Genomic DNA, 27,667 nt, shown 5'->3' with positions numbered 1-27,667 from the left:
AAGGACTAGATTTTATTTCATGTCCCTTCCCAATGCTCCATTATTCCCTTGTTTTTCATCTCCCGGTCGATGGAAAAGAAAATCCTTCTGGAAAAATGTCTTAATCCGCAAAAGAAAAGAGCTGCGTTTGTGGACCGCTGAAGCCTCGGAAAAGCAAAACTTGAAAGACCCTTCTAGAAGGCTAGGAATAAGCTCTCTCATTGGCGGCGCTGGCGTTTCCTCTTGCGTGTTTGGACAGGTTCTTATAACCTCTGATTTTTATCGACAGCCGGCCTTGCGATCCTCTGAGACCTATATTGGCCGCCAGTCTGACTGCGGCTTCCTAGTCCGTAAAAGGGGTGGAGGCACCGGGAGCCAGCCACAGGACGGAGGTGACCGCTGGAGGTCCCCGTGACGTGCTACTACTAACCAAACAGAAATGGAAAGATTCCGATTCTCAGCAGACTGTCTGCATGGGTCTGAGCACTTGGATATCAAGCTAGTGTTCTCACAGGTCTTAGTGTTTGAAGTACTGACACTTTTAGTACAGTTAAAAGTCATAGGGAAACAGAAACCTCTCCTGAGTTCACTGTTCCAGAACCAGGATCTTCAACCTAGGGAAAGCTTGATCCTAAACTCCTTGGGGGACAAGGATGTGTTTTTTCCGACCCAGCAATCTTTAATTGCAGGACCTTCCGCATTTGTTAAGTGCTCAACTAAAAGCTTCCTGGAATTTAGAGCTTAATTCTGCATAGCTATCCAAATTGGAGGGGGGGGGGCACAAGAAGTTGGAGGTTGCCATGTAATTAATAACCTTGTTTTCCCAAGAGCCGCTACAAAATGAAGGTATTGTATGCGGGAAACATGGAGGCCTGGCGCTCAGATAATGGAGGCAGAAGAGAAATGGTCGGTAGAGCCAGCTGTTTTGTAAGCAGAGTGAACGCTGTAAGGGAAGGGGAAACTCTTCCCCTCTTTCTGTTTCCTACTAAAAACCAGAGACCAGTGTCATCCGCCTTTCAAACAGACTCATAGCAGCTTTGCTTCCAGGAGATGGTAAAGATACAAAGACACCCAACACCATGTATAGATTAAAGTTTATTTCCTCTGAGTCTCTGAGAAGTTGGCAGGGATATAAGGCGAAGTGGTAGTAGCTGCAGGGGCCTGAGCAGAGCTGGTGCCGGGAGGGGCTGGCATGGGCAGGAAGAAGAGATTTAAATATTCCGGTCCAAAAGCCAGTTAGTGAGTCTCCTTCATCTGTCTTTGGATTTTGTGTAGCATCTCCTGCATCCGCCGCAGCTGAAACAGGCACATACATCAAAACAAGGTGTTTGACAGGGAGAGCCTTACTGTATTGGAGATGTGTCCCCAGATTCTAATCCCTTGAGTCTGGGGCCTTGGTAGCCCTTATATATGACGGAAATGGCAGAACCACTCAGCATCCCACGTATATACCAGAGCCAGGGGGTCTTTCTATTCCCAAGCCAAGGGCTACTGAGAATTATCGAACAGGACTTCCCAGGCTGACAGCCACAGCATGGTGCGCTCACCTCTTCATCTTTCTCTCGGATTAGCTTCTCAGTTTCTGGATCTGTCCCTGGTGGGACAGCAGGGATAGGGAAGTCAGTACCACTCTCTCTTGTCAGTTTGCTGAAGGGAGGGGGAAAGGAGGGTAGTAAGGTTGGGGGAACCCCAGCACCAACTTGAGTGAAGCCTGGGGCCTGTAGAGTAATAAGGGGAGGACTTGGGGTTCCCCTGGCCAGCTCTGTCCTGGCTGCCGGTCATACTTGCGATTCCGTTCCTTTACTACTAGGCGGGTCATGCTCTGGATGCACTGGGCCCTGTAGTTCTCATAGTGTGTCTCTCGGGTCACATCCTTCAGGTCCTGCATGTGGGTACGCACCAGCATTGTCCTCAGCTTCACAAAGTCGCAGTGACCCGGGTTTTCCACTGTACAGCAAGGCTAGGAGTCAGTCCGGGTCACAGGTAAAGAAGAGCCCTTAAGGGCAAGGATACTCTGGTCACAAGCTCAGAGCTTTACCTTCTACTATGCCCCAAGGGTAGAGCCGGCCCCGAACTCTCCGCCCTCTGGCTTCTACCACAGTGTTGCTGCCAATCACCGCAAATGGGATGCTTTCCTAAAAGAAGTTATGGTTGCTGGTCAGCATCTGTGTTCTCACCTGTCCTTTCTTTCCACTTGTATCTTCTGCTGTGCTCTAAGAAGACAGGGTCCTCTTCCACCCCAACAGTCTCTCCTTATATAGAATTCTACTCCCCTCTTCTGCCCAGCAGAAACAAGGTAAGAAAGGGGGTGCCCTAGGATGGCCCAACCTTTAGGGCTTGGTCCTGTAATTTGAAGTCCTCATCCTCATCAGAATCACAGTCTGGGAACTGATAGATCTTGATTCCAAAGTGCTCAATCTCCTCCCGGATCTGGCAAATAGATGAGGGGGTCCACAGTTCTGGGTACCCCATCTTTTCCAGAAGCCCACCTGATTCCCTCCCTCCGTTAGCTCCCCTCACTTTGCATTTCTTTCGGTCCACTTCAGGAGGCGTCAGTGTATCTGCCTTAGCCAAGATAGGCACAATGTTGACCCGCTGATGCAGGGCCTTCATGAATTCAACATCCAATGGCCGGAGCCTGGGGAACAGGAATCTGTGACCACCTGCTAGTGGTAGCCCTGCCTGCGGTGCTCTCGGCCTGTTCCCTTAGCAGAACCCGGTGGTGCCAGGAGCCTCAGGCTCAGACCATACCCGTGGCCGAAGGGCGAGATGAAGTAGAGGCAGCAGTGCACGCGGTTGTCTTGGATGTTCTTGCGATTCAGGCCACTCTCATCTCGGAAATACTGCTCAAACTGCTGGTCGATGTATTCCGCTACAGGCTTCCAGCTGGGGCAAGGACAAACAAGCAGAGAAACTGTGGGAGTGGGGGCTGCCTGGTGAACCCTGGCTTGAGCCCTGGTTCACTCTTTCTCTACTACTCTTTCGGGGAATGACCTGGGGAGGATGGAAGTAGTTCATATCTTGATAGAAAATTAGACTGGTCATACAGGCAGTTCAATACATACTCGTTTGTTGGGAAAAGGGGGCTGAAGGGTGACCAGGCAAAGAAGTAAGAATCGCAAAGTGGCAGCAGGTGACTACCAGCTAGAAACCAGGGGTACCCTAAGTCAAGTTCACAGTCTGGCCTCAGAGCCTTTGCCTCTCCAAACCCCCTTGTCCTTACCCAAGACCCAGTTCTTCCATGCATGCTGCTTTGACGAGAGCAGCATGCATGGCTCTGTTGCACTCTGCAGCCATATCACCTCACATGGTCGCTGCACGCTGCAGCCATGTGTATATCACTCCACACGGTCGCTACACTCTGCAGCCATGTATATATCACCACACACGGTCAACCACCACGAAGCCATGTTGAATCTGTCAACTTTGAATCCAGAGGTTTCATTTGTCCCACCAGACAATAACTGAGCTAAAGGAACACTGCCATCATAACATCATGGCACCTAGTGTTACATGTGCTGTCATGCATGTAAAACTACAGCACACAGAGAGCTGATAAGAGAACTCGGCTTGTAAGAGTGCTTGCCACTCAAACCTAGTGACCTGTGTTCAGTCCCAGGACACAAACACACACTATGCACACCGACAGTAAGTTTATAAAAAGTACAGCGCACAAATCAATATCAGTAATCACAACTGGCTGTCACTTGATTCACTATACTTTATGCTTTCTACTTATAAGAAATGTTTATTGTAGCTGGGTGGTGGTGGCGCACGCCTTTAACCCCAGCACTCGGGAGGCAGAGACAGAGGCAGGCGGATCTCTGAGTTCGAGGCCAGCCTGGTCTACAAGAGCTAGTTCCAGGACAGGTCCCAAAGCTACAGAGAGAAACCGTCTTGAAAAGAGAGAGAGAGATGTTTATTGTAAAGCAATGGATGTGTTATGCCGGCGGCAGCCTCATCTGTCTTCTAGTCAGTGTATTGCCCTAGAGAGGCCGTGTCCAGCAGCTGATCTATGACATCTGGGCCTGTGTTAGTACACTCTGTGATGTTCATACAATATGAAATAAAATGATGTGTTTCTCAGAGTCTGTCCCCTTCCCCATGTGAGTGTCTGTGTTGACAACTTCAGTTTTCAGGTCTTTTGCTCCTCTGCTGTCTATTTAATCCCCGTTGCCATGATATCAACACTTTGAGCTCAGCACTCTCATTTTTAAATCTCATAAATTAAATCTGAATCCTCTGAAAGACTTATTTGGCTCCAGATTATTTGGCTAGTAAATTCTTTATCACTAGAGTCCCTGGCTTTGTGACTCCTAGCTCAGTGTCAGCAACTACACATGGCCAGACCCACTTATTTATTTATTTATTTATTTATGTATTCATTTACTTATTTATTTATTATGTATACAATATTCTGTCTGTATGTATGTCTACAGGCCAGAAGAGGGCACCAGACCTCATTACAGATGGCTGTGAGCCACCATGTGGTTGCCGGGAATTGAACTCAGGACCTTGGAAGAGTAGGCAATGCTCTTAACCTCTGAGCCATCTCTCCAGCCCCAGACCCACTCATTTTTTTATGTGATGGACACAACTTGTTACAAAATGGCTCTCTCTGCTGCCCCACTACCACCAGACTGTATGCATCTCAGGGATGAAGATCATTCATATTTGCTCTGCATCCCTTAAAATGTCCACCTTGTAGGTTAACTAAATTAGTATCCATGGAGGTACACTATAAACAGGAAAGTACAATTATCTGGAACGATTATTATTGCAAGGGAATTCTTACTGAAATGGAAATTATTAAAAGTAAAAGGAGGTAAGTTGATTAAAAGTGGTACCTGCTGGCCAGGCAGTAGTGGTGCATGCCTTTAATCCCAGCACTCGGGAGGCAGAGGCAGGCAGATCTCTGAATCTGAGGCCATCCTGGTTCCACGTTCCAAGACTGTTATATAGAGAAACCTTGTCTCGGGAAACCAAAACAAACACACAAACAAAAAAAGTGGTACCTGCTACAGTAGAAACCAGGTACTAGTTGGGATTAGAATGTCGGGACATGCTGTCTGCTGAGACACACTGCTGGACAGGAAGGGAAAGAGGATGGCGGCATAGCATCTCCTCAGTCCATCAGAAACATTGACAGAAACCACAAGCCCATGTACCACTAACTAGCACAGTGCTGTAGCAAGAATGTAAGAGATGGCATCCAGTCAAGGCTTAGACAGAAGCTGATGATGAACCAGTTATCTGTGAGAATAGTCACATGTAGCAATAAAGCAGGTGATGAGGGCTTAGACATGTCTGTGAGACAGTTATCTAGAGTGAGCATCATGGGTATGTAGCCTGTGTAGTTACAGGAGTCTGCACTCAGGAAGAATGCACTTGGTCTGATGAGTACATATTGGAATTCTTGTAATTATGAACAAGGGGACCCACAAATCTCGTTGCTGGCCCTGAAGTTACTATTGCTAAAATGCATAGGCATAATTTTGGGTTATTTTTAGACCAAACAGATGATGTGGAAATGGCTGGTCTTTGTTGTTTGGGGTTTTGTTTTGTTTTGTTTTTCTATTAGGAGATAATGCAACCAGTTTGCTCAAGATCATACAGTGCTGAATGCCAATCAAGACTTGTGCTCTTGGTGCTACTGCATACTTTCTCCATCAAGCACACTGCCTCTTTCCCTTACCTGCCCCTGTTCTTTTATGTGTGATCATTACCTAAGCAATCCTCCAGTTAATGAAAAACAGGAGCTAAGGCGGGTGTGTATCCTGCCTGTGTCAAAACCACCTTCCGCTGGGCGGTGGTGGCGTACACCTTTAATCCCAGCACTTGGGAGGCAGAGTCAGGTGGATCCCTGTGAGTTTGAGACCAGCCTGGTCTACAAGAGCTAGTTCCAGGACAGGCTCCAAAACCACAGAGAAACCCTGTCTCGAAAAACCAAAAAAAAAAAAAAAAAACCCACCTTCCTTTTGCTAGATAGTCCAAAGGGCGCCTAAAGTTCCTTCTTTTTCTTCTTCTTTCCGCCCCTCCCTGTAACTCTTTCAGGTTTGTCTGTTTGTCTGTTTGTTTGTTTGTTTGCTTGTTTTGAGGAAGTCAAGGGTAACACAGGTTGGCTACGTGGTTGGGACCAGCCTTGAGCTGGTCCTGCCTCCAGCTCCCAAGTCCTGAGATGGTAAAGGTACACCGGTACACCGCTCTGCCACCTGGCAATCCCTTTGCTATTCTTTCTTTTTTTTTTTTTAAAGATCTATCTATCTATCTATCTATCTATCTATCTATCTATCTATTTATTATGTCTACAACATTCTGCCTCCATGTATGCCCACATACCAGAAGAGGGTGCCAGATCTCATTACAGATGGTTGTGAGCCACCATGTGGTTGCTGGGAATGGAATTCACGACCTCTGGGAGAGCAGCCAGTGCTCCTAACCACTGAGCCATGTCTCCAGCCCACCTTTGCTATTCTTTCCCTTTGCTCTTTTGCTTTTCTTTCCTTCACACCTCCCTCCATTTCCCCATAAACAAGATTTGTTTGCAGCATCTAAAGTAATTGCCGAGGAATGGTGGTGTTTATGTTGGGCCTACACATTTGTATGGATGTCTCTGAGGCTTTTCACGTTATGTCCTTACAAACATCGTGGAACTCTATGCCAGAACTAGGAAGACTATGAAGACTCATCAGTCTGGGGCTGAGCGCAGTAGTGCATGCTTGCAGTCCCAACACTTGAGAGGCTGATGCAGGAGAAGCACTGAGTTCAAGGCTAGCTTGAGTTACATAGTGAGTCCCAGGCTATACAACAAGAAACACTGTCAAAAAAAAGCTAATCTCAGCACTTGGGAGGCAGACCTCTGAGGTTATGGCCAGCCTAGCCTACACAGTATGTCTGGCTCAAAAATAAATAAATAAGACCATCCATTCTAATCCTTTCTCTCTCACTTACAGAAGAGACAGCTGTCCAGTTAAAGGAATCTGGCTGTCCAGTAGGGTCACAGACCTCTCCCTCCTGGCAAATAGAACTCTGTCTGTGACCGAGTGTGACCTGTGTAGATGCATGCGGTAAGTGGGTGGGACAGGAGCAGCTGGGGCTGTACTTGGTCAGACATACCACTCTGTGTTGTTGACTGCATCCCCAAAACCGGGAGTGTCCACAATGGTGAGCCGCAGCCTCACGCCCTTCTCTTCTATGTCCACTGCGTGCTTAGTAATCTCCACGGTTTGCATGATCCGCTCTGGAGAAGAGGGAAACTGAGGCAAGGACAAGGGCATGGACCTGCCCAGCCAAAACAACCTGCCCACCCCAGCTAGCGTTCCCGCCCAGACTGCCTTCCTTTCCACTCCCAGGCGCCTGAAGGCCTGTTCCCTGGGAACCAGCAAAAAACACATTTCCCAACACAGGAAATGCCGGTGGCTGTTGGCTCTGGCCCCAGCCTCTTCTCTGCTCCAGGCTTTTTTCTTGGATTCCTGGAATCCTTTAGGGGTCAGACATTCATTCAGAGATCAGGATTCTGGTCCCTGCCCTGCTTCATCACCCAAATCTTTTTTCCCCCCCGAGACAGGGTAGCCTTGACTGGCCTAGAACTCTCTCTCTGTAGATCAGGCTGGCCTCAAACTCGTAATGATTCGCGTGCCACGGCCTCCCGAGCACTATGATTAACGGTGTGGGGCACCACACCCAGCACAGCACCCAGATCTTTAGCGATTTGGCTGGTGAACTGCCAGGTCAGATACGTCTATGGAAAGAAGCCACACTGCTCTCTAGGAAGCAAGGCTTCCAGCATGCCAGGGAGGGCCCCATCTCCAGCACCTGTGGGGTTTTCAGCTTCCTTTCTCTTGACTTACCTTCGGCACCTAGGAGTTTCCGATCCCTGTACAGGTCAGTGAGGAAGAGGCTGTTGACAAGAGTGGATTTGCCCAGGCCAGATTCTCCTGATGGGACAGAAGACAGAGGCATCAAGTCAGAAGGGTAAGGCCCAGCTGATCAAGATCTGGGGTGAACTGCTGTCTTGTCAATGGGAGAGATCAACCAAAGCACAGTATTTCAGGACTGGGAGGAAGTGTGTACAGCTATTGTGAGAGAGTGAAGTCGAGAGACTGCCCACGGTAGCAAGGAAAGGGAACACTAGAAAACGGTCAGTCAGATGCATCACTCCCATCCCCTCTCCCCGCAAATCTGCACACCTTGCCCATACTTTGCATGAGTTTACAGAAAAGGGCACAACCAGTTGTGGCTCACCCCTTCTCTCCCTGTGTGCTCTTCAGACACACACATAAGTTCCTCCGGAAACACCCCTTGCCCAGCCCAGCCTTGCCCCTTCCTACCTGCCACCATGAGTGTGAAGTCAAAGCCTTTCTTCACCGACTTCCTATGGACTTGATTGGGGAGGGTTGCAAAGCCCACATACTCCTTGTCATCCTGGTAGACAGGAAGACATAATGCACAGGGTTAGAAGCAGCTCCCATCCCCAGCCTTCCTCATCTCTTCCGGGTCTTTGCCCTATCCTTTGAGCTTCCAACTGAGGCCACAAGCCAGTCAGTCTCTGCTGTGACTTCGAGTATGCAATGCCTTCAAGGCAGAAGCCTTAGAGGTGGGACTGATCCTGGACAGAACGGCCCTACAGACATATTTGATGCTTGTGCACAGACCCACACACCTACCCCGGGCTCTCTTTGTGCCCCCCCCCCCCGGGTCTTTCTGCACCCACCCACTAAATGGCATAGGCAGGGCTGGAGTCTCTACCTCAGAGGAATCATAGGGATCAAGCTTGCCCCATGGGCTGCGGGGCCTGGAAGAAGGGCTGAGAGGGGCTGGGGCACAGATGTATTGCTGGCTCTCAGAGGGCTCAGGCCACAAAGTGGCTCTATACTCCAGGTCATCATCACAGAGCTCTGGGCTCCGGGGCCTTGGCTCCAAAATTTGGGGCCTGGACACCCTGGTCTTGGCCTCCGATGGGTGGCAGGGCTCGCTTCCTGGGAAATCCTTCACGAACTTGCTCAGTTCGGCATCATCACTGCTGTCCTCCAGGAAACGCTTGATCTGGGGGTGCGGGAGAGGAGGTGGGAGTGACAGGAGGGAGCAGGGTGGGAAGATTGAGGCACGGCAGAAGGTGAAAAGGAAAGAAGGAGAGTCCTGTGGTTAGAAAGGAGAGAAACAGCAGCCAAGCCAGAGGAAGTGCTCACGCCTATCCCCCACACCTACCTGCTCACTAGCCTCCCCAAGCCCAGAGACAGGAAAGAGCCTCAGAGTCCAGCCTACAAAGCCCTGTCCTAGCAGGTTATAACCGATGCCGCCATTTCTGGAGGTCTGCCTTAGCCAGGGGCCCAAGGCTGTCCCAAAGAAAGGCAAAGGAATCAAACTGAACAAGAGTGGGGGAGGAGCAGGGGCCTCAGACCTGAGTGTGTCGCTCAAGAGGAGCGTAGTATCAGGAAGGGGCATGGGCACTGGCAGGCAGAGTGGGGAGAGGGGTCTTTATCCTCCAGGCAAGTAAAACGCCAGGCCAGCAGCGGGTTCAGTGTCTCTGTCACTGCTGGTCCAGCGATCTGAGGCCTAGGGGCATATTCTACTACAGGGGCTTGTTTTCCAGGCTTGCTGTCTAAGACTTAGGGTCACTGACCCTACTCTTAAATCGAAGTGCTGATCGGCACCCAAATTTGACCCTAAACCCCAGAATCAGAGAGTAACCGTTATCCCCAGTGAATGCAAAATATGAAGCCAGCCAGGTAAGAGAGGATTAGAAAACACTGAAAAGCTTCGGGAGGGTTAAAATGTGACTAGACTTCCTGCTTCAAAATGTACCATAGACAGGGAGGGACCCCTTAGTTTCCTCTTTGCCCATTTTCCCTGAATGCAGCAATACGGGAAGGTTACAGCCTCATCAATGCCCCGCAGATTTGGGGTGCTGATAGAATGGGCTGACTTCTCTGCAGAAGCCCGTTCCACCATCATCACGGAAGATGAGTGGTTTCCCCTACTCTTGCCCTTAGTCCCCCGGAACTAAGCTTTCCAAGTGTTTCCCCTCTCCTTTTGGGGTCAGCATTCTTTGTGGGGTGCCTGGCAGTGCTGGGCTCATCTCTGCCTCACAACACCCACGTGCCACCCCCAGACAATGGACAAGGGCCAGCTGCAGAGGCTGAGTCACCCTCTGGGGGTTGGCCAAGCCAGTGGGGCTACCCTGGACCACTGTGAAGTCTCAGCCAGAGGAGAGATAAGATGGCCACAGTCTTCCTGCAGAGTCCCATTTTACGGAGGTCAGAAGTGAGAGAGACAGACATGCACAATGCCAGGTTTTTGCTAGAAGAGATGGAGGTTGGGGGAAAATGTCTGGTATGACTCAGGTTCCTACACCTGCTGATCACCAGTCTTCAGGGTCGGCTTGGGCATGAAAGAGGAAACTGGAACGAGCATGTGAGCCTTAGTGCCCCCAAGAGGCTGTGCTGAGCCAAGCCGACTCTACAGGCTTCTCTCATCCATTATATCTGAGGTCCAATGAGGTGACCATACAACCCAGTTCATCCTTGTTGGTCTAGCATAAGGGCTAATTGTTGCCCCTTTCACTCTCAAGAGCGGCCCAGCTCGGCCAAATTAATTATGCTGCAGCACAGAAAGGACGGAGCAGGTCTCGTTGTGTGGCAGCTAACGAGTCTGGGGAATTCCAGAAAATCTCCCAGCACCAGCCCTCAGTGACCCAGAAGTCGATCTGGGGGTCCTGCTAAGCATTTGAGAAAGGACTGTGCTCTCTCAGGCACACAGAACAGAAGGACAGCAAGGGAGGAAGATGGGGACGCAGTGATGGAAATCCCAAGCCCGCAGTCTTCCAGCAGAGCTACCGGGATCCTGGCACCACCATCTTCCCTGCCAGACCTGATTTTACATCAGCATGGGAGAAGCCAAAGGGCTCCAGACAAGGAGCTTAAGACACTAGGATCTTTGTCTGTCTGTCTATCTACCTTCCCCGGCTTTGCCAGGGACCAAACCATTTTTCAGCTCTGAGCTCCTATGCCAGTCAAGGCCAAGTGGAAGACCAGTTAGGTCTACCCATCTCCCCAAGCACCATCTTACCCCGGCTTCAGTCCCATCCTCAGAGACAGAGTTCCCTTGCCATCCCAGTGAATGGTCCATGCCCCACACTTCAGACCCCTGTCAGCAAGCTCTGGGTCTAAGTGAGTCTCCAGGCCAAGGTCCTCACACAGAAACAGCCTTGCCCTGATGCTCTTGTTGTCATCTGCCTTCCCAGCTTCTTCCTCCCCCTTTTTCTCTGACCCTACTCTGTCCCTGGCAGGGGCCAAAAAAACCTGTGGAATGTTCTTCTCCACCCCCTCTTCCCCTCCCCTTTCCTGGGCTCCCACCCTCCAAGGACAGCTCAGCAGCAGCAGGATCACTGGATTCCTCTGCAGTCCCCTCCTCCTCTGATTGGCTGTCCCATGATGCCTGTCTGCTTCCTACCCCGGTAGGCACAGCACCAACCTCCCAACAAGCCTGCAGCACGAGCTTGATCCACTTAGCCTCTCTGTTAACCCCTAAGAACACTGGAGTCTGCCTGAGGACTAGGAGGTATCCTAAGGTGACCTAACCCATCAGGACTTGGGGACAGCCATCCAAGGAACCTATCTCCAAAGATTCCAATCCCTTAAACCTCTCTTACCTTCACTTGAAGCAACACAAAAGGGGGGTGGGTGCACAATAATCCCCTGAGTACAGGTTCTCTGGGAATGGTCCCACACTTCTTCCCCAGTGTCCCTTTGTTTTCCCTACCAGAAGAAGCTGCTGTCCCACTGTCCAGAAAAACTGCCACCAGATTTCTCTGCAGGATTCCCAGCCACAAAGGAGTCTTTGCTCCATGGACTCCAGCCATACAAAGATACATGTCCTCTGGACTCATGAATACCTAACCTACGACCTCATCTAGTCCACAGAATCTCTAGGATACTTGGTATCTGCAGAACATGGCTTCAAATCAAAGGAGACTGGAATCCCAGACGCTTCAGAGCCGCCATTTACATAGAAGAGTAATTGGGGTCTTAGCAGGGAGGTACAGATGGAGCATTCCACTGGGAGTTCAGAGCAGAGATTCCCTCTGCAAGCCTGAATAGTGCCCCAGTTTTAGGGCTTGAATGTTCTTGCCTTTTTTTGCCCCCAAGACTGCTAGGAAATGGAAGGACTCCCAGGTAACAAATACGTCCAGCAGATTTGAAGATGGGGGTGGACATCTCAAGTCACAGAATTGTCATTAAAACTGTCCTGTCACTATTCTTTCCACGTGGAAAGTTACACTTCCTGGAGCGCTTCAGCTGGGGTCTTCCTGCTGATTTCCAAAGAAGTAAGGATACTGACCTCCATTGGCAAGACGCAACACAGCGAAGTGTGGCCTGACATGAACCAGTCAGCCCAAACACTTGGCTGGTTGTGAGGGCAGAGGCCTGAGACTGGACATCTGGGTAGTGTTGGGGTATCTTTAGTTAGGAAAGAGCAGGGTGGCCTTGACCAAGCGGAAAGCCCAAAGACCTCAATTGAACTGAACTTAGTGTGTGGCAGAAAAGGCCCCCTGGTTCCTGCTGGGTTTAGCACTGGGGATAATCAGTGCTTCCCCAGGCTTCTGTCTTGGAACAATCAGCCTGTCCATCTCCCATGTGGGAAGAAGGTGGCGGACTAGGACAAAGACAAGCACTACTTGGCCTCTCCCAGGGACCCCTTTGGAGTAGGTCATAGGGTCACTAATACTTCCTGGCCAAAACTTGGGCCTCTGCCTAGACACAGCTTGAGAGACAAGCGCCCAAAAGGTTGGCCTCTCTAGACCTGAGAGCTTCTGGTTCCAAGGGCCCAGAGTTCCCTTTTGGCAGCTGCTCCCAGCCAACATCCTGCCCTGTGGGCTGATCACCATTCGCCTCCTGCTGTAAACAGCTTGTGCCTCTCCATGCAGAAGGCCAAGTCTGGAAGACTAGGATGGTGTGTGGCCTGGAAGCCCTGGCACCCATACACTGTGTTTCTGACAGGATCTGGTAACAACAGCAGAGGAGCTGGTATCCTCAGAGCCAAGGGTGAAAACTTTTATCTGGGGTTACAGCTTCTTTTCTCACAGGCAGGTGGCAGGAATGAGTCCCCCCCACTCCACATCCCAGCCCCCACACACTGCAGAGAGACCTAGTTGCAGGAAGAAGGTAGATGGAGCAGGAGGAATGTTTCCCAGTGTTCTGGGTTCTGGTCTGGGAGGCAAAGGGATACAGCTGATCGCGGCCCTCACGATAGTGGACTGACTGGGCTCTCTTCCTTTCTGAGGAAGGTTCAGGGGATGTGGATCATGTCTGTCACCATCCCCTTCAGTGAGACTGGCAGTGTTTATGGATTTCCTCTGTGTTTGCCGAAGGAAGTTGGTGCTAGTCTCTGCACCAGGGGTAAGTGAACGAGCAAGGGTCATCCAGGTAACACAGCTGATTCCGACAAGGGCGGATACTTATCCCCCTACCATCTTCGTCAGCGCTGTCCTCTCTTGCACCAGAGGCAGGCGCTTCCTACAGAACTGACCTATACCTTCCAGGACCTTGGGCAGCACGCTGGGGGTCGCGGCCGGCTCAAAGGAGCCCCTCTCAGAAGGAATAACTTGAGAGCGACGACGCGGCGCTCAGCGCCAGCAGTGCCTAGTCTGAACCCGGAGCCAGGGACAGTACCTCCCGCCCTGCCCAGCCAGGGCTGCAGCACCGTGCGTCCCCTCGGAGCCGCCCGGGAATGGCAGGCCCTGCGTTTCCTGCTGCCCCATCTCCTTACCATGGTTGCAGCCCGAGCCGGGCCGGCTCCGCCTGGACAGCGCCCCAGCAACCCGCGGTGGAAGCTGCGCGCCGACCTCTTTGCACCGCGGGCCCCCACTAGCCTCGCAGAGTGCGGTCCTCTGGTGGCGGAGTGGGGCGGGGCTAGTCGGGTCCGGGGCGGGGCCTGCACCTCTGCAGCCGCGGAGGGTGCCTGCGTTGAGCTCCTCCAGAAGCCCAGGGCTGCACAAGGCAACTGTTTTTTCTAGAATGGTCTCTCCGGGCAGTGCTGCACCGTGGGAACTTGATCCAGTCCCCACAGAAAAATAAACCACTCCACCTGACATCCCTGGAAGATGCTGCCTTTGCACAGGGAGGGTGAGTTGTGGCGAGAGTTGGAGAGAAAGCATTAGTTACCCCAAGAGATTCAGCAAGAAACATCCAAGTTAGTCGCTGCTCATACCCACACCACACCTCCAAAGAGGTAAATGTCAGACATTCCCCACCTCCACTCAAGCTGTGAAAGGACACAGGTTAGCGGCAGGCTCCTTTTTGTTCAAGATCCCAGATTAAAGATTAAAGAGGATTCGTTGCATAAATTATCCAGGGATAATTATCCAGGGAGCATAATGGCTTTCAGAGGGAAGGGGAGCCTTGCCGGGAGCAAAGTAGAGTGTGGAGGGGCCTCTAGAAAAGCCGGTCAAGTATAACCCAGTGAAGCAGCCCTTCCTCCCGACAGGCAGGCAGAACGGGGTGAGCCTATGCTGCAGCAGCTTTAGGAGCTTTAGAAGGTCAGAAGGGTCAGAGCTGCTGCTAGCCAAAGGGAGATGCTTAGGAATGGATTTCCTGAGTTAAGTAAGGTCTGAATTGGTCAGGCTCCTGTGGAAGTTTCCAGAAGCCTTCCTCATCCTGACCCCCAAAAGCCCTTCCCCAAGGGTAGGTTGACTGACTGGCCCCTGCCTCAATCTGCTTCAGACAAAGCTGAGCCCCTCAGCCATAACCCACTCCCAGTACTGGTGCCAGCAGTTAGGAGACTAGGCAACTCACTTCACCTCTCAAGGTCTCAGTTTCCACCCTAAAACATAAGGGGGAAAACTAGATGGTTTCTACGTTTTTGACTGGTCCTTCTGGGTTCTCAAGGTGAACGCGGTGTATGCAGTGCGCTTCTGTAGGCCTTAGAGCAGTGGTTCTCAACCTTCCCAATGCTATGACCCTTTAATACAGAACCTCATGTTGTGGTGACCCCAACCATAAGATTATTTTGCTAGTGCTGGGAAGTGATGATGCACTCAGGAGACAGAGGCAGGCGAATCTCTGAGTTCCAGGCCTGCCTGGTCTGCAGAGTGAGTTCCCAGGTCAGTCAGGGTACACAGAGAAACTCTATCTTACAAAACAAACAAAAAATTCAGTACTTCATAACTGTAATTTTACTTCTATTATGAATCACAATGTAAATATTTGATATGCAACCCCAAAGGGGTCACGACCCACAGGTTGAGAACCACTGCCTTGGAGGACAGCAAAACAATGGAGAACTGGGTGGTGGTGGCGCACACCTTTAATCCCAAAACTCAGGAGGCAGAGGCCAGCCTGGTCTACAGAGGGAGTTCCAAGACAGGCACCAAAGCTACACAGAGAAACCCTGTCTTGAAACAAAACAAAACAAAAAATAATAAAGGGCAAGTCTGACCACAAAGAGACTGAGAAAGAGCCAAAGGGACATGGTAGGGACCTGCAGCTTGGCTTCACACAGGGGCCCTCTGAAGATATAAATAGGTTCCCAACAAAGGCCTGAGGTAGACAGGAGATCTCAAGCTGCAGCCAGAAAAACAAAAACATAAAAGGGAAAACCCAGTGCTGTTTGAAGTCTCCTGATGCAGCAGCTGCTGCTGTAAGATCTGAGTATCAACCTTAAGCCACACACAGCCCCAGGCCACCAGCACACCTGTAAGATACCTGTCAGTCTTTCTGGTCATGTGGGTAGGAGTGGGGGGAAAGTCTATATCAAAGAAAGCAGACCCTGGACTGGGGGAGAGGATACAGCTCAGTCTACAAAGCACGTGTGGCGCAAGCGTGAAGACCTGAGTTCGACCAGAATCCATATAAAAAGCTGAGTGTGGTGGCAAACTGTAATCCTAACACAGGTGGACCTCTGGAGCTCACTGGCCGGCCAGCCTAGCCTAACTGGTAAATTCTAGGTCTCAGTGAGAGATCCTGTCTGGAGAAATAATGACAATGACAGAGTGGATGGCTGTCCTGAGGGACGACACCCAAGGCAAATTCTGGCCTGGCTTCTGCCGGTACACATTCATATGTGCACACATACAGATAAACACATCTAAAAAGGAGGAGGGAGTGGCAGGCCTCGCCACGAAGTCTTCTTTTCCTTTATTATCAAATCCACCAGACTCTAGCCCTAACCCACTCTTAAGTGTGAACTATCTCAAAAGGCAGCTCAGCTAGCTTACCTTCAGCTGCGGTTGGTAAGATTGGCTGGCTTACCTTCAGCTACGGCTGGACTCCTGCAGCTTAGGCTCCAGAGCCCTAAATGTCTTGAGGTATATTGGTGCCAGCTTGCCTTGAGAAAGGCCCCAAGAGAAGCCTTAGACCATAAAACTCAGATCCAAGCCAAGAAGCATGGGTCTTGATGGCGCACATTCCCTTTCTCACTATGGCACTTTAACATGGGGGTGAGTTAACAGCTGAAGGCAGGCTAAGCCATTCCGCTCCCGCAGGTCTGTATGCCAACCCTGTAGCCTGTATGCCAACCCTGTAGCCTGTATGCCAACCCTGTAGCGTTCAAAGGACTCTGTGAGAGCATGGCCTCAGCATACTTCCCTTGATCTTCCTGGGCCTCTGTTTCTCTCGCTGAAGGAAAATGGATCCTCCCCACAATTTCTAGCTTTTTCTCTGTATTGATCAGGGCCGGATCCATGTGTGGTCAGCAACATAGCCCGGATCCAGCTGCTCTTGCATAAAGCACCCCCAGGAGTCAGATGGCTTGGCCATCCTTGCCTTAACACCATACAGCTCACAGAACTCCCTAGAAAACAGCCAGAGGGGTAAGCAGCATCAACACCCTTGACCAGAGTACAGTTTCCTGGGCACCGCTAGCATGGGGAGCCAAACATGGGGGGGGGGAGACACGTAGCTCGGCACAGAGGACCACGTCACTCCCCAAGAAGCTCAAAGCAGCAAGTACAGCTCTAGCCCGCTCCCCCAAGTTCTCTACAGAAAACCTCATGCTGTCCCCTACTTTGTCTCTTCTTCCCATTCATGAATGCAGGTTGCATATGGCACAGCAGCTTAGTAAGGCTGTGTGGGGGCCAAGCTAGAACCTAAGGTCAGGTCCAAGATAAAGAATGATGACCACAGGAAGTCAGGGTTTCAGATCTGTGTGATAAGCAAAGGCCACTACTGCCTCTCATCAGTTGTTTCCCAAGTGTGGTCCAAGATCTAATTGTGTCTCCCTTCCACCACAAATGAATGCCTTACTGATGATATTATAGCCAGGGGCTCTGGGGGCACCAAAGAGCTGGAGTGTGTGTGAGCCTTTAAGGAAACCTCAGTAGGTCTGTAAAGAATAGGAAACAAAACTTAAGCCCACCCACCCACCCACCCGGCCAGCCACTGCCTCGCGTTCCTGGGGCAGGCCGGAGATGTGGGTGGCAAGGTTGAGATCACTTTGTTTCTTGGTACCTGTTATGTGGCTCCACGCAGAGAACAGCTCTGACGCTAGCAAGGTGCTCGAAGCCAACCATTTCAACAAGGTAAGAATTTCCAGCTCCCGCTCAGCGCCCAGGAGCTCCAGGTGGGAAGGGCCTTGCATGCCTTCTGATGTCATTGCTCTCTGAATGGTCTGACTCTTCCATGAGGCCCTTTCTGTCTCCCCAGCCTCTTTAAATACCTCCCATGGTCCCGAGGTCACTGACTCTACTGCCCTGTGGTCTTTAGGAACTAATTTACCAAGGTTTTTGTCATACTGAGACAAGGTATTCATCCCACCCTGGTTTTTCCTAAATGTTTTAGTGCTATTAGATTGGCTGACTCAGTTCATTATACCTTGTTTGTCCTTGGATGGCCACACCCTTTCAAGTGACCTGCCGTACCACCGAACTCTTCCAAATTAAGCGAAAGCCCTTAGGGGCTGGAGGAGGGTGTCTTCTGTTGCAACCTCTGCTGACTTCTATCCAGGGACCAGAGAAGATGTGTTGTGATGGTAACCCAGGGCCCTGCCCCCGGGAGCTGGCCAATCAATATGGACTGACTAAAATAATGCACTAATTGGTTTTCCATTCTGATTTTAGTGCCCAGACAAGCCTTGAGGCTCTATACGTCATTGACCCATCACTTGTCCTTCATTCTGTCTGCTCTCCAGCACAGGCTACCTCTCAGCCTCATGCAAAGACATGAATGTGCCCTCAGTAATACAACCCCCTTCACAGTTCTTGACATCTCTAAAATGCTGAGAAGTTATTTTACAGAAGATGCAGCCACAGAAGAATAACTGTACCGCACAGTGGAATCTCAGAATGGGATGTTCCTTAATGTTCTCGGCTTTGGCAAAGCCCAGACGCTCAGTTTCTTCATCTGTGAAGTAGAGAAAAAGAGTCTACTCCACAGTTTGCTATAAATATTTAGTAACATGATATGGTAAAATCACTAAAGTGAATAGCAGCTATTATATCTGCAATTGAGGACATTATCAACACCCAGCCAGCTGCTGCCAACTGTGGCTATTTCAAATGTTTTCCCTCCAAAGGATTAAGATTGTCCATGTGTGGTGGTACAGAGAGATGGGAGAAGAGAATACCAGAGTAGTGCCTTAGAGTGACTTTGAGATACGCTGCAGTCACCTGTGGGACCAGATTTTCAGGTCTTGGCCTTAGACCAACTAACCCAAATTCCCAAGAAAAGCTACTACAGACACTCTCTGGGTTTAGCTGACTTTGACAATGGTGGGTGTGCTAAGGGAGAGATCTGGCCTCTCCAGGCCCAGTCTTGGAGTTGGGGCTTCTCTCTGGAACTAAGAGGCGTTACTCACATTCTGTTCCCCTCCTCCAAGCCTTTGTCCCGCCCTTGAGGAGCAGCTGTCTTGCTCCCCTCCCAGCAGCTGAATCAAAGGCAGCTGAGCAGGGGGTGAAGGTATCTAGCCATTTCTGCTGCTCGTGACAGTGGCCTTCTGGCTGAACAGCTGTCAGGGTGGCTTCTGGGTTAAAGACTTTTCTTCGTCTTTCAGGTAGTATCCTGCCCCTGAAGCCAATGTCCCTAACCTAAGACCACCGTCTTTCCCCTTGACTAAAACCGCCACCTCAAACATTGCTAAAATATTCTAACAGAAAGAACGGGCATTGGAGTCCAGTCAGGAAAGCGGTTAGCTCTTCAAGGTCCACTTGTGGAAGTGGAGCGGTCTGGAGATACACCTCAATGGTTAAGAGCACTAACTGCTCTTCCAGAGGGCCCAGGTTCGACTCCCAGCACCCATGTGGTGGTTCACAACCATATACAGCTCCAGTTACAGGGGATCTGATGCCTTTTTCTAGTTTCTGGGGTTACCAGGCACAAACATGGTACACTGACATACATCCAGGCAAAATACCATACACATAAGGAAACAAAAAAGAAAAACATGTATTAGGAAGTCCAAAACATATGTGCCTGTGTGGGATTATTTTGACAACAAAAACTAAGAAGTTTAGCTTCGGTTCCACCATCAAAGCCAAGAAGGAGTCACATTCTCCTGACCTCATTACAATAGGCTTAAGAGTCAGCTGCCTGGGTCTCAGGGTGAAGCTGGGCTCTATCCCTCAACTCCTCATCTCCAGAGGTTAGCGGTAAGGTCAACCACTTAGTGGAAAAGCAGGACTTTTGGTAAAAAGCCCTATGAGCTGGGCAACCTAACCTGTCCCTGGATTAGCAAGTCATGGCCAGAAGTCCCCAGCTGTTCATCCCGCGCCAGAGCTGGCTGCCCATGGTAGCTGAAAAGGAGCAAGGTGGCATCCGAAAGGGTAAGAAGCTGTGTGTGTGTGGGGGGGGGGGGGCGGTGCCAGGCTGCTGTGCAAGCCTGCTGAGGTATCCTGCCTCACTTTCATCCCCACTGTGCTAGCCTCTATGCAGAGCAAGAGGAATGGGCAAGGTGAGGAAGTGAGTTCCCAGGATTCCTTTCAAGTAGTTTACATTCTAGGTTTCTGTTTGCACCTTCATGAAGGTAGACAGACACTCCTGAGTTCCTGAGAGACTTTGGCTTTCCTTTGTAAACAGAATGCCTCAGAGAAGAACATCCCCAGGGTTCAGAAGTCACAGGAGTCTGACCACCTGTCCTTCAGGGATCAAATGATGTGTCACCCTGAAGACATTTCCAGTCTGCCTGGAGTACCCCTGAAGGCGTTCTCTGGCTCCTGCCCTCATTTCCAGAGTCGGTTTCTTGCATAATTGATAGATACAGCAAGGAGGAAACCACCTCGTCTTCTGATAGCCTAAGAAGGCACTTCCAGAAGCTAACAGGGTGGGGGATCCTGTAGACACGTGCTCTTGGGGCTGGAGTAGTCCTGTCCATCAGAGTTATTACTGCCCCTCTGATTAAGAGCTGCATTCTTGCTGGGCGGTGGTGGCGCACGCCTTTAATCCCAGCACTCAGGAGGCAGAGGCAGGTGGATCTCTATGAGTTTGAGGCCAGCCTGGTCTACAGAGCGAATTCCAGGACAGTTATGGCTGTTAATCCTGTTTTGAAAACCAAAACAACAACAGCAGCAGCAGCAGCAGCAGCAGCAAAAGCTGCGTTATTTTCAGGAACTGCACAGGCCAGAGGAGAAGGCAGTTTCCCCGGCCCACTGAAGACCTAACAGAACCTTCTTGTTGAGATTCTGCTAACAGACACACATTAGGATGTCCCCCTCGGTCTAGCACAGTCGTCTTTGAGGAGACTCCACCTCTATCATCCCAATCCAAGGATGAGGTGCATCTCTCAACTCCATTCCTTAGACAAAAGAAGATGGACAAAGACATGGGCTGAATCTGGCGTCATCCGTAGCTGTGGACCCAGAGGAGCTTATGAAGCTCAGTAACAAATGATGTCTTTCAAGAGCCAGCCCCTGGGGTCACGCCACTGGAGAATTCCTGCTGGGAATGGAATCTGGAACAGTTTCTATGGTCAGGCCATTCCCAAACCAGAGAACCAGAGTCCTCACACAGCAGGACCAGAGAGTCTCCATCCTGGGCCTGCCTGAGAGTTGTGTAGCCCAAAAGGACAGGTTGAGAAAGCTGGCTTTTCATGGAGACTGCTTTGCCCAGCTCTATCCAAACCTTCCTTCCAGAGAACTAGGGAAGAGCGACGGCCCAGTTGCCTGAGGACCTTGTCTCCCCAGCTTCTGGGGAGCAGCTCTGCTGCTGAACAGGGCTGAAGAGCTGTAATTATCCAGACAGGGCAAGAGCTATTTTGGGAAGATGTCATTCTGCTGCCGAGGCTTTTGACTTCCTAAACTAAAGCTCGATGCACACAAAAAGGGGACGAGGCTGGGGGGGATGGAAGGGAGCCTGCTCAAGTCACAGGCATCAAATCTTGAACCAAAGAAAACAGTGCCCCTTCCCAAAGGTATAAATTTGTATTGTGATATCTCCCTCTGATGCTGGAAAGGAGGGTGTGACTACCCTCTACTTACCTCCTCCTGGTTCCCCATCTCCTAAGCCCCTCCAAGAGCGTTCATTCAGCTGTTGATTGGGTATTTGAGCACAGCCTAGTGCGCAGTATTACTTTTTCCTGTCCATGTCTTATCTCCCCATTTGTGCAGTCAGTATGTCAAAGCAAAGAACTGGTGTGTGTGTGTGTGTGTGTGTGTGTGTGTGTATTATGCCTAGCGAGTGTCACACATCTGATTAGAAGATTGTCTATGGAATGAAGGAGCAGGCGGGACCGGAAGAAATAGAGAAGAGAGGGACTTACTGCTTTGCTTGGAGATAGTCTCTAAAAGTGGCTGCTCCCACCTACAGCTGAGCTCAGGCCCCCAGAGGCTGGATAAGAACTCATAGCAGAGGGGGTGGTAGCTGCATTCCTGGACACCTCCCCTTCAGCTGTTCTGTTATCTGAGCTCTTGCTGTCCCCACTCCTTTTCCATGTGAAGTCAACTGTTCCCCGTGGGTCAGGCAGCCATGGACGAGACTTTGCTAGGCTTCGGGTAGGAAATAAATGTGGTCAAGTAAAGAATGGAGGCAGGAAGAGCTTTGGCCATCTTATCGAACGTGGGACGAGAAGAGTAAAAGCACCGAAGGGGACAGCAAATGCAGAGCAAAATCAGGACGCTGCCAAATTTAGGACACAGGGCTGCCAAGAATGGAGCCCACTTCATGTTTCTCCGACTCGAGGACTCAAACAGTGTGTAACCCAGAAAAGCGACCCCCTTCTGAAGTGCCCTAGGTAGGAGAGGGAAGAGCCAGATGGGGAATGAACTAGACCATAGCTGCCCCATTACCCACAGAGCCCTGGGCAAAAGCTCTATTCTTTCTCTTCAAAGCTGCACCTTTAGCTCGTCTAACACTTTGGTACAAATATCCCCGGGTGAGACACAGTGCCCTTTGTGCACTCGACAGCCTACCCAGCTACATGCTGCAGTTCTGTCTCCTTCCACGCCCCCTTCCATCAGATGACAGGAGTAGGAATTCCATGAGGACTGGGGACCCTGGACTGTAAGTTACCTCCCAGAGGGATTCTTACCTCCTCATCTGTCATAACAAAGAAGTGGAAGCCAGGCATTTCCAGGGGGGGCAGCAAATGGAATTCAGAAAGTGTCAACATGAGGGGAAAAAGAGAGTGTTACTAAAGATGTCAGGTTGATATGGGTATAACCCGGGCCCACGCCCCTTCCCGGGGTCCCAAATGTCCTGAACAGCAGTGGCACCCTGAGAAGGGCTTTACATCTAAAGCCGCTCACACTGGCCAAACCCTCCAAAGGGGAGGCAGATTCAGGATTGCAGTGCATTCATAAGACTCTCTCCTCCCCAGGAATGCCATCCAGAGCCCGGCCTCTGTCCCATTAATAGCATAGGAGCTTATCAAGCCATAATTCTTTCTGATTCTTCTTTGAGACAGGGTTTCTCTATGAAATAGTCCTGGCTGTCCTGGAACTAGCTCTGTAGGCCAGGCTGGCCTTGAACTCACAGAGATCTACCTACTTCTGCCTCCCAAGTGCTGGGATTAAAGATGTGTGCCACCACCACCTGACCATGCCATAATTCTTACTGCAAGAGTCTCTGCTACCAAGATACACTCTTCCAAGTCTGATCCTCACTCCCACTCCCATGCCACCAGTGGCCGAGCATAAAAAGGAATAAAAGGACCTGAAGGATGCCAGTGACTCCAGAGGTGAATGCAAGACCTACTGGTGTGGGGAGGGGAAGGGCGAGCAGAGGTAGAGATTCTCCCAGGGCAACAAGTGGAGACAGGATGTGAAGAGAGTTCTGAACCTTTGACCAATGCCACTGTGGACTCAGCAATGGGCAACGCTTCAAAGAGGGTAGTTTGTTTTGGTGACTTTTCTTTAAAACACATGACAGGGGGCTGGAGAGGTGGCTCAGTTGTTAAGAGCACTGGCTGCTCTTGCGGAAGAACCAGATTCAATTCTCAGCACCCACATAGCAGCTCACAACTGTCTGTGACTCCAGTTTCAGGGGATCTGATGCCCTCTTCTGACTTTCATGGGCACAGAGCTACATGCAGGCAAAACACCCTATACACATCAAATAAATTAAATCTTAAAAGGGGTGACAGAAGCTGGGTGTGGTAGAACTTTAGAGGCAGGTAGATCTCTATGTATTTAAGGCCATCCTGGTCTACATAGCAAGGTCAAGTCCAGTCAAGGATACATAACAAGATCTTGTCTCAAAAATGAACAACCCCTCCAACATATGATAGATGAGATTAAGTTTAAGGACCACAGGGCTTATGTTGTTCTCCCTCCCAGAACTGAGTTTTCATGAGAGCTCACTGTGGAAGATGAAAAAGGTTCACATTCCCAAAGGGCTGACTAATAACGAACTGAAGGTCTAAACCCGAGTCACTTACTTTTTATTTTTAAAGATTTTTATTTATTATGTATATAGGTTTCTTCCTTCATGTATCTTGCAGTACAGAAGAGGACACCAGATCTTATTACAGATGGTTGTGAGCCACCATGTGGTTGCTGGGAATTGAACTCAGGACCTCTGGAAGAGCAGCCAGTGCTCTATTCCTCTGAGCCATCTCTCCAGCCACCCCGAGTCACTTACTTTAAAAGACCCAGCGGTACAATAGACATGGAGGCTGCCCTCTCGCCTGCCTTGCCACCCCCTAAGCCCCCCACACAAGAAGGGGGAACACAGACCTTTCAGCCACCAGAGGATCCGGTTGTACATTTCCTCAGAGACATCTGAAAAGAACAAAACCTTGTTTTTTCCTGCCCGTGGAATGTCACCCACCCCTCTCTCCATTACCCAAGTCTCCAGGTCTCCACCAGAAAGTCCTCTTAGCCCCTGGCCTCTTCCAGGGGCTCTCCTCCCACCACTGTCCCTGTCCCATCTTTACACCCTCTCTGGAAACTTTAACGCTATCCCCCTCCAGGAAGCCTGAGACCCAGCCCATGTGTTCCCTACCTACTCTACTTTAAAACCAGGATATTAACGCAGGGCTCTTACTGTTTTTAACAGACCCTACTAGCCCGCACCCTGCCTCAGTTCTTTTTTTTTTTTTTTAAATATTTGTTTATTATTTATTATGTATACAATAGCCTATCTGTGTGTATGCCAAAGGCCAGAAGAGGGCACCAGACCTCATTACAGATGGTTGTGAGCCACCATGTGGTTGCTGGGAATTGAACTCAGGACCTTTGGAAGAGCAGGCAATGCTCTTAACCACTGAGCCATCTCTCCAGCCCCCTGCCTCAGTTCTTTATTTATGCTCTGAGGCATCCACATCTGACCCTGTCAGCCATTCTGCCTTCCATGGCAGAGTTAAGCGGCATTGACTGTTGGGGGTCGTGTTCAACTCCAGCTTTAACTACCTGCACTGATGTCACTAGCGTGGAGCTCAGAGAAGCTAGCAGCCAAGGCATGGAGTACTGAGCTCAAAAATAGAAGCAGCTTGGCAGTAGCAGGAAGGCAGCCTTGGGGCCCGGGATGACGAGGGGATGCTTTCATGCCTATCCCAAGGTCCTATTTCACTACGTGTGGGCTGCACCCAGACAGCTTGCTTCTGCACATACCCAGGAAGAAAGCATTGAAACCTTGAATGGGATGTTTGCTGGTGTACTTCGGGGTCTTTGGCACGTCTAACAATGGGACTCGGTGTAAAGACTCCTTTGGTGACGGCGGCAGGCTTCCTCTTTCTCTCTGGAACATCAGGTCCTCACAGAAAAGGTTTGAGTCCATTTCAAAAAAAGACTCTAAAGGGTCTAGGGGAGGAGGGGACGTAGGTTCAAAATCAAATATTGATGGCTGGTTTGGGGGCATTTCAACTTTAGGATTCAGTAAGGCCCACCATGAGCAACCAGGCCCATACCTAGGTAAGGACCTCGGGGGCAAAGGGCGAGGGGTCAACTCCAGTTCTGCATGGATGGAGGGCTTTGGCGACAGTTCTGTATACAGGGGAGATTTATAGTGTCCTTCAGATACTGCTCGGGTTGTCACACGATGAGGTGGCTGTGCTGACTGTTTTCCTGAGGAGATGGTCACCTTGCGTGCAACCTCACGGTCTCGGGTTGGAGACTTCACGGTGGGTTCTATTTCTGATATTAAAACCTTTGAGTTGGGCTTGGTCTCCACATAGACAGTGCGATCTGAACGCAAAGGAACTCGGGGTGCCCCATCTAAATCTCTGAGGACAGAGAGTTTGAGGCCTGGTGATGCTTTCACGTTCTTTTGCTTAGGTTCTGAGAGAATTGAGCTGAGAGGAGCAATTTCTGATTCCTGGGGAGGGATCTTTCTAACGACTGTCTGATGGTCACTGGTGCCACGACTGCCATGCTCTGAGACATTTCTGGCAGATTTGACCTCAACAGTAGTCCTTCGGGGGGGCTCTGTTTGTATAGCTTCATCTTTTGGGTAAGCTGAAACCCTACGGGGTACTTTAACCCCCTGGGGGTTCTGGACCTTGGAAGGTGGGTCCTCTTCCTTCTCACTTATAAAACTCAAGTGGCGGTATTTGGCATCAGAAGCCAAAGAGGAATGGTAGCCAACCTCACGGCCTGGCTTGTTCTCGTATCTTCGGGTTGATTCTTCCCTCATTGGGCTGACATTCCGACGCCCTCCTGAGAGATGGGAAGATAGTGTCTGCACTGACTGGTTCTTTCGATGAGGAGAGCGAGGGCGGGATGTCTCTGTTCTTGGTCGGGTCTCAGTTCCCCGTGAAGTGGAGACTGTAGAGGGGCCAGGCCCTGGCTGTGGGGACAGAGAGCGAGGATAGTCTGCCACTGAACAGTGAGTGGTGAGAGTTGCAGCTTCGGATCTTCTCTGGGAAGGGCTCAAGGAGACAGCAGGACCTCGCTGGCTTGAGGAAACATAGCCATGGCCCCGCTGAGGAGTGGAGGTAGTCACCTCAGCCCCTCTGTGTGATGAAACCGCTACCTTGGACCCACTTTTATTTGTCTTCAACACATGATAGACTGTGGCCTTCTGGGTAGATGCCATGTTTTATCATCTGGCTTGTTTTCAGGATCCTGATAGATCACTGTTTTCAGGGCGGCTGATCTTTGGTCCCGCACAAACGTGGCTGCTGTTCTGAGCGTCTTAAACAGTTCTTTACAATCTGCCTGATGATGTCACAAAGGAAGGAGCTTTCTATTAAACATCGCGTGTTGCAGTTACAATTCTTCATAGAATATCAGTACACAGAAGGAAACTGAACCTGGCTGTGGACTTGACCCTCAACCTTTGGCCAAGGGCTTAGAAAATCGGGATTTCCTTGTATACAGGGAAGGCTTTGGAATTTTCCTTATTCTCCCTGGCTTCTAGGAATTCTCAGGGACTCGTCTAGATATCAGTCAGAAGACTGTGTGAAGTCAGTCACTTGGGTCAACCTAACAAGGTACCTTTCATGATGTACACAGTTACTCCAATTTTGTTTGAAACTGTTACAACTGAATTAAAAAACAAACAGCTCCAGCCTTATCCAAATTTCTTGAATCATGTTTTGCTTGAGTCTAGGGTCAAAACCTGGGTTATTCAAATCATACATTTTCATATTATTCAAGGAGCATGTAGCATCATATGTAAATATCTGGAGTTTATTTGGTTTTGATCATAAATGACTGGACCTGATTCTTAGTTTCAGTCTGGAAACTACTGCCTGGCTCCTGAGTATCACACAATAGACATTAATGTCCCTTCTCACTAATAATCTTGTTAGCAATCAGATAATCATCCTCTCCCCTGCCTCCTCTCTGTAACCCAGGCTGGGCTTGAACTCTTTCTGTACAATTTTTTTTTTTTTAGCTTTGGCGCCTGTTCTGGAACTCACTCTGTAGTCCAGGCTGGCCTCACAGAGATCCACCTGCCTCTGCTTCCCAAGTGCTGGGATTAAAGCTGTGCACCACCACCGCCTGGCTGACCTTTTTGACCTTATACTTCTGATTTCCAGTACTCCTGCTTCTACCTCTCAAGGAGTGGGACTATAGGCATGTGCTACCACACCCAGTTTATGCACTGTTGATCATACAAGGCCTCGTGTATGTTAGGCAAGGTATCCACTAAGCTATATTCCAACTTTCTTTTTAAAAATAAAAAATATTAATTTTTAAGCTATGTATATGTTCATGTGAGTGCTGGTGTCCCCAAAACTAGAGGTGCTGGATCATTATGAGCCACCTGATGTGTGTGCTGGAAACAAACTCAAGCCCTCTGTAAGGAGAAACAGGATGCCTCTTAGCTGCTGAGTCATCTTCTCGGCCCCTTCCTCTTTTGAGACAGGTTCTCACTAAAAA

At 50.1% G+C, this 27,667-nt stretch overlaps 1 protein-coding gene across 8 annotated transcripts; it reads right to left on the bottom strand.

Annotated features, from left to right (window-relative positions):
- Nucleotides 1-1,055: 1,055 nt before the first annotated feature.
- On the bottom strand, nt 1,056-26,375 carry Septin4 (septin 4). Of its 8 annotated transcripts, XM_057773906.1 has the most exons (14): nt 24,953-26,375; nt 24,077-24,121; nt 22,432-22,439; nt 8,728-9,024; nt 8,310-8,403; nt 7,830-7,916; nt 7,096-7,219; nt 2,731-2,865; nt 2,500-2,617; nt 2,308-2,409; nt 2,018-2,114; nt 1,764-1,926; nt 1,527-1,573; nt 1,056-1,275 (listed from the first exon to the last, which is right to left on the bottom strand). In XM_057773906.1, exons 1-13 carry the CDS (start codon nt 26,373-26,375, stop codon nt 1,555-1,557), a joined length of 2,712 nt encoding a protein of 903 aa, XP_057629889.1. In that variant the 3' UTR covers nt 1,056-1,275; nt 1,527-1,554. The 8 variants fall into 8 exon arrangements, with proteins under 8 accessions (XP_057629889.1, XP_057629891.1, XP_057629890.1 ...); XM_057773908.1 differs by lacking the exons at nt 22,432-22,439; nt 24,077-24,121; nt 24,953-26,375 and adding an exon at nt 13,747-13,929 and having other exon boundaries at nt 1,527-1,626; XM_057773907.1 differs by lacking the exons at nt 22,432-22,439; nt 24,077-24,121; nt 24,953-26,375 and adding an exon at nt 11,047-11,235 and having other exon boundaries at nt 1,527-1,626.
- Nucleotides 26,376-27,667: the final 1,292 nt, after the last annotated feature.

The sequence above is a fragment of the Chionomys nivalis genome, chromosome 7 (assembly GCF_950005125.1).
Source record: "Chionomys nivalis chromosome 7, mChiNiv1.1, whole genome shotgun sequence".
Classification (NCBI taxonomy): domain Eukaryota; kingdom Metazoa; phylum Chordata; class Mammalia; order Rodentia; family Cricetidae; genus Chionomys; species Chionomys nivalis.
This window is presented reverse-complemented; position numbering and strand designations above follow the sequence as displayed.